At 41.5% G+C, this 6,151-nt stretch overlaps 2 protein-coding genes across 2 annotated transcripts; one reads left to right on the forward strand and one right to left on the reverse strand.

The window, feature by feature from the left end:
- Position 1: 1 nt before the first annotated feature.
- Positions 2-2,169, forward strand: timm8a (translocase of inner mitochondrial membrane 8 homolog A (yeast)). Its single transcript, XM_030117571.1, has 2 exons — positions 2-244; positions 1,421-2,169. Exons 1-2 carry the CDS (start codon positions 134-136, stop codon positions 1,580-1,582), a joined length of 273 nt encoding a protein of 90 aa, XP_029973431.1. The 5' UTR covers positions 2-133; the 3' UTR covers positions 1,583-2,169.
- Positions 2,170-2,242: 73 nt separating this feature from the next.
- LOC115407198 (magnesium transporter NIPA2) lies at positions 2,243-5,993 on the reverse strand. The gene is made up of 5 exons (XM_030117548.1): positions 5,626-5,993; positions 4,616-4,672; positions 4,227-4,317; positions 3,423-3,583; positions 2,243-3,295 (listed from the first exon to the last, which is right to left on the reverse strand). Exons 1-5 carry the CDS (start codon positions 5,756-5,758, stop codon positions 2,661-2,663), a joined length of 1,077 nt encoding a protein of 358 aa, XP_029973408.1. The 5' UTR covers positions 5,759-5,993; the 3' UTR covers positions 2,243-2,660.
- Between the last annotated feature and the right edge of the window lie 158 nt (positions 5,994-6,151).

The raw sequence follows: 6,151 nt of genomic DNA on the forward strand, positions 1-6,151 counted from the left end.
CAAACGGAGCCTCTGATTGGCTGAGCCGCTTCCTGTTTCCCGTCGGCAGCACACACACGTGAAGGTCAGCAATACGTGTCCAAATCTGTAAAAAGCAGGAAAATACTGCCTCTGTCGCCCGTTTCCAGCGAATATGGACGGCCAGGGAGCGACAGCTGACCCTCAGCTGCAGCATTTCATCGAGATCGAGTCTCAGAAACAAAGATTTCAGCAGCTGGTGCATCAGATGACTGAAGTGTGCTGGGTAAGATCAGCTTTAAGCTCGCTCTGCATCTCAACAGCTTCCTTTTTCAGACATTAACTCGATGGCTGATTGTTCATATATTCATACAAATGTGCATTCTGTTAGCTATGACCGGAAAACATGATCTAAATAACGCCAGCGGGCCGCACGGAGCTGCACAATGTTACCTCTGCATATCGGTCCTTACGTACGCACATTACGCAAATGTTACGCCAGGAACGTCCGGTCAGCCGCGCGTCCGTTTCGCAGATAAGATTCGTGACCAATTGAATTTCTTCTTGTCACCAACAAGCTGCACACCAGACGTTTTAATGTTAACATATCGGTGGATCGCAATACTTAATTTAAAGGTTGTTAAATTCAGTGCAATGGTTTTAAACTAAAGAGTCATGGGTATTTAAAAAGGAATATAAATGTATTTGTAATCAGCTTTTTAAATTAACTTTGACCACGAGCTTTCACTTTAACTTTTAAAAAGGATTTTCTGATGGTCATGTGATGGCAAAGCTCTTTTTTGCGAATGCTATGAAAGTCTGCCATGTATTTAACTGATTCAACCAGCCACAAATAAGAGTTTCACCCATGACATTCTGTAAATAACATTTTCTGAGGTGTGTATAAAAAGAACCGCAGCACACCTTCGTGTGAAGTGCAGCCTGACCGTGAACAACATGCTGAACATTCAACCACACACTGAAATGTGGTGAAATCAAGAGTCTGAAGACCATATCAGCAGCTTTAATGTATCTGAACATCAAATTGAGCCATTTGAGTCCTATTGATCAGCTGTCGGTTAATTGTTCTTATATATGGATGTTGTTAAAAGGCCTTTGTTATTATGTAGATTTTCACTTGCTAAAATAGCAAATTGGAGATTTTTTAATCTGGAGGATTTTATTTATTGACAAAGTTGCCTTACCATCATCCAACTGCTGTCCCACTCAGTAACATGGGCACGGGCGATTAAACTTGGTCAACAATGGCCTTGGACAAGTTGCCAGTCCATCACAGGGAGAAAGAGACAGTCTCACACACATTGACGATTTCAGGGTCACCAATTAACCTCAAATACTCAACTTTGACAACTGGACTTTTACCCATGACTTATGAGTGTGGAAAGGGATTCAAACCCAAACACTTTTTTCTTTTCTAATTTTTTCTTGTGTCTGTCTGCAGGAGAAGTGCATGGATAAACCCGGACCAAAGCTCGACTCCAGGACTGAAGTGTGCTTTGTGAACTGCGTGGAGCGATTTATTGACACCAGCCAGTTCATCCTAAATAGACTGGAACAGACTCAGAGAAGCAGGGGGTCGTTCTCCGAGACCATGGCGGAGTGAACACTGCTCCAGAAAAGACTGGCAAGATACAGGCCGTCAGCCTCTGCTGCGAGAGCGCGCGGTTTGGTCATGACACAGCTGTCCCTGTGGTGTGTTCAAGACCCGTCCAGTCAACTGGGAAGCGGAACGACAAAGTGTTACTTTTGATACAAGTGCCTGACATACATCATCCGTTTCGTTCTCTGTCAGTTTATGGTCATTTTAAAACTTTAAGGCTGCAGATTTTTTTTGCAAGCAGTGGCATTTTTTGTTCGAGCATTGGGTTTAAAAAAAAAGGTTAACCAAGCAAACTGTACAACCGAGTTTGAATGTGTTAATTATCACTGCTGTAGCTTTTGGGTTGAGTGGAACAGACTGGAAGGAATCACATCTGACAGCCACACAGACTTCACCACACCCTGGTAACACAACGCGGGAGATGTCTTGACTCTGGGACGCCAGCAGAAAAAGGTTCTGGACTGTACATATGCAATAAATTAAATGCCAAATAATTCTGTCCATCAGTTTGAAACATTTAGTCAACTAATGTTTTAATCATCAAATAAAACCATTACATTGGATACATGTTACAGTTTGGCACATGTTCACTCACTGGAAATAGCTTTCTTTGGTTTCTATATAATACTGAGGTATACAGTCTCTCATTGGAGGAATTGTTCAAACTTGGAATTCAGGGCAAATTGAGGTTTTTGACTTAAGACCTGTTACAAAATAGCTGTTTACATATTTCAAAACATAATTAAAAGATTAAGTGCAAAACTACAAAGACAATCGTTTTCAGTAACAGAAGAAGGCACAATCTGGTTCAATACTACATGCTGTGCGGCATGTACGCTCTGCAGTGCACAGACGTTCACTTTACTATAGACTAGTATAGTTCTGTTCTAAAAATAAGAAAATAATTCAAAGAAAATTCAGTGTAACAATCTCAATTGTGCTATATTTCAAGTTAAGGAAACTTTGGTTATCCAGTGCATTTTTCATTGGTCATGAGAAACCTTTTTGCCACACTTCAGAGCTTTAATGTGAATCAAATCTTCACAACTGGTTTAAGTGGTGACATGAATACTGGTCCTCCTCATGGAGCTCTCTGATGCATACCTCTGCCCCCCTTTGAGCCTCCTTCTCTAGGCAGCTTTATCTCCTCGGCTGCTTGCACATCATGGGTAGGAAGAGCAACGTAAGGTTGATGGCCGCACGGAAAACCCAGACGACCCTTTCTCAGATAGAGTGGAAGGGAGTCCCAGGTGAACGTAATGTCCTTGAAGGCATGGAGGAGGAAAATCCCCAAAATGATGGTGAAGAATCCGCTAATTGTGCCAACTACCCCATCAGTGTTCATGCTCAACCACTCCTTGAAGAGGATCGCTGAGCAGGTCATGACGGACGTGGTGAAGAAGACGTAATAAATGGGAGTGACTAAGGAGGTGTTAAATATGTCGAGGGCTTTGTTCAGGTAGTTGATCTGAACACTGACACAGATCACCAGACAGATGACTAAGGACCAGAACAGGGGGTCCTTCAGCACTGCTGTCCCAGCGAACAGCTCCTTAATGCCAATGCCCAGGCCCTTGACACAAGACACAGAGAGGGAGCCAATCACAGAGCAGATCAGGATGTAGACCAGCACATTCTTCTGTCCGAACCGCGGCGCCACAGCAAAGATAAGAACCAGGCTGCTTCCCACAACGCACACGGCAAACACAATGAAACCTAGTGGGAGCATTGAGGAAGGAGTTAGGACTCTGACAAAATGAAAAGCATCCTTTCAACCCTTTCATGACTTTGGGTTTTCTATCATTTCATTAATGAGATCATGATGATATTGGTGCTGGTCTACCTGGGTCTTTGAGCTTCTCCGCCATGGCACTGAGAGAGGCAACCTCCTCTTCCTGTGGAGCGTGGATCACCATCACTGTGGAGCCCAAAACACACAGCAAGCAGCCAATCTTCCCGTGCACATTCAGCCTCTCATTCAGAAAGTATGAGGAAAGCACAGCACTGGAAAAAGAAGAGAAAAATAAAATTCAATGTGGAGTATCAAGTGCAAATATTTCATCCATATATTAGATATTGTTCAATATTGCTGCTATTAAGAAAGGTCAGACTGTCAGCTCATTGACAAATGTAGCATACAGCTTGTATGCATTCGGCATCCCAAGGTATTTAAGGTACTGTTTGCTAAATCAAACAAGCTTGTTTTCAGCTTTCGAAGGCAGTGATGAACAACTGCAGCTAACATGTGTAGATTAGGAAGGCAAAAGATTTATTCTGAGTCAGCGTTACATCTTGTGACTGTTTTAAAACAAAGTAGACATAGTTCAATTAAAAATTATGTAACTTTTTGTGTTTTGCTATCATTTTGATTTTTGAAATCGAATCTCAAACATTTGACAACTTTTTACTGTCCTGAGTTTTTACTATCATCTTGAGATTTTAGCAAACACATTATTTGTGAACATTTTACCATTCAACATAAGAGATGCAGTTTTGATACGGCCGATATGTAAAGTCTTAAACCAGACATGAGAAACTGGACCCCCATGAGCCCATTACCCAAAATCAATACAAAACGGGTTTCACAGGTGATGAGAAGCGAAAACTCTTTTGAACCACATTTTAACTAAAAATAGCTGAAAGTTACCTGACAAGCACACTGAGCGCTCCAAGAGGAGTGACCAGCGTGGCCGGTGCAAATGCATAAGCAGCAAAGTTGGCGGCCTCTCCAGCTCCCACTGCAAGACACCAGGTCACCATCAGTATGTGCATATTTATTAGCCGGTGCAGCTGCTCAGGTTGAACACGGAAAATATTATTTTCTCCAAGCCCACATGTGCAAATGTGGTCTTTGGTGTAACCCACACAATATGGCGCAAGCACAGCAACGTCATCAGTAAAACATACCAAACCCACAAGAGCCTCATTTCTTCTTGTAAAAACAAAGACCGCACTGTTCCTGAACGTAGCTGTCAAGCAGTGCAAATATAATCATACCATATTACCCATTTTTATGGCGATCAGTCTTTCACTTACTTGATATTAGTCCGGCCCACCATAGCCACTCTTTCAGATAGGCGTACCCGCCTTGACCTGTAAAATAAACATCCTGCATTTTGATATCTAAACAGATGCTTTCCAGCAGAGGTAGAGAAGTAGAAAGATTGAGATTCAAACATAGTAACATCACACCACTGTTCAATCCATCAATATTAATACAATCAAATGATTTATGTACCATTTTTTTCCAGTTTCAATGTAATTAGGTAGCAAAGATTAGTTAAACTACTGGAAAATCAACAGGCAATTAAAAAAAGATAATTTGTAAATCCTTTGGGAATCTTTAAGCCAATAAGTCAAATATTATCTAGTTAAGCTGTCTCATCAAAATCATTGTGGAATGAAAAATATTAAGCTATAAACTCTTGATTGTATAAAGAACACTGCATAAATAGAACTTTAACACAAATACTGAAATAGAATTAATTTTAATAGCGAAATCCAGCCCCAGTGATTCAAAACCCTAACACTGTTTTATAAATCAGCTCAGCTGTAAGTCTCAGCTCCATGTCTATTGAATCCTGTAAGTCTTTTTAGATAAGAGATCAGACTTTATCAATCTCACCTGTTTAAATTTAGTCATCACAGCAGCTTCATATTGCACCAACAGTTAAAATAAGATAGTAGCACACACTTTGAGTGTGTGTACAAACATATGCACATGAATACAAGAAGTGATAGTAATATTTATAATATTTAAAACCAAAGCATTTATTTGGGGCTGAAATAATTTCTACTGATGGTTAAGTGATGTTGAACTCGCAATCAATAACTATATTGTTATATTCTGTGTTGCATGTTATTATATACACTTCGTTTACAGATTAAATGCAGCTATACGTTGATTTGCTGCAAGAACGCAAATATGTTGATTTGTCAACTTGGGATACATCGTAGTTCATGCCGTTTACAGGTCGTGACTACAGACGAAGTTAATTCTAACTTTATTTATATTAGAAGTAAACATTGTGGATTTGTGAAGTCACCTGCTCGCGTGGAGCCTTTGCTGGCCAGTCGCAGCAGGCCTTTCTTCTTCAGGATGAAACTCGCCCCGATGAAAATGCTGGAGCTGAGAGCCAGAGAGAGGCCGATGTAGAAGTCCACTCGGTGCACGTCCATCTGAAACAGCCGGAGAACAAAACAACGTCTGGAAACGGTCGAACTTGTATCGATGACTCCTCAGGGGCGAAGCAACAGGCAGCCCATGTTTAAAATATCACATGACAGGCGGACTCCCAGCAGTCAGTGCAACCAGTCAAAGCTAGACGTAAAAGGCTACCGGAGACTTCAAAAAAGGCGCATTAAAAATACTTAGTGAGGACCGAAGTTATAGGAAGGAGAGTTTAGTCGGTAGCTAAAGTGAAATGTTTCTACCTCGGTTGGCACGTCACCGTTATCTGAGGGAAAGCGGAGCCGCTGATTGGCTGGCTGTCACCCTCCACTTCCTGCATATTACCAAGGAAACGGGCTCGCGAGACAGCCTCAGGACGTTCCACATCCTAAATTCTTATA

This window comes from Salarias fasciatus, chromosome 2 (assembly GCF_902148845.1).
Source record: "Salarias fasciatus chromosome 2, fSalaFa1.1, whole genome shotgun sequence".
Lineage (NCBI taxonomy): Eukaryota > Metazoa > Chordata > Actinopteri > Blenniiformes > Blenniidae > Salarias > Salarias fasciatus.

Coding starts and splice junctions, on each gene's coding strand:
- timm8a (XM_030117571.1), top strand. CDS start 134: ATGGACGGCCAGGGAGCGACAGCTGACCCTCAGCTGCAGCATTTCATC. Junction 245..1,420: donor AGATGACTGAAGTGTGCTGG/GTAAGATCAGCT, acceptor GTCTGTCTGCAG/GAGAAGTGCATGGATAAACC.
- LOC115407198 (XM_030117548.1), bottom strand. CDS start 5,758: ATGGACGTGCACCGAGTGGACTTCTACATCGGCCTCTCTCTGGCTCTC. Junction 4,318..4,615: donor GTGGGCCGGACTAATATCAA/GTAAGTGAAAGA, acceptor GGTGTCTTGCAG/TGGGAGCTGGAGAGGCCGCC. Junction 3,584..4,226: donor GCGCTCAGTGTGCTTGTCAG/GTAACTTTCAGC, acceptor TTCTTTTTCCAG/TGCTGTGCTTTCCTCATACT.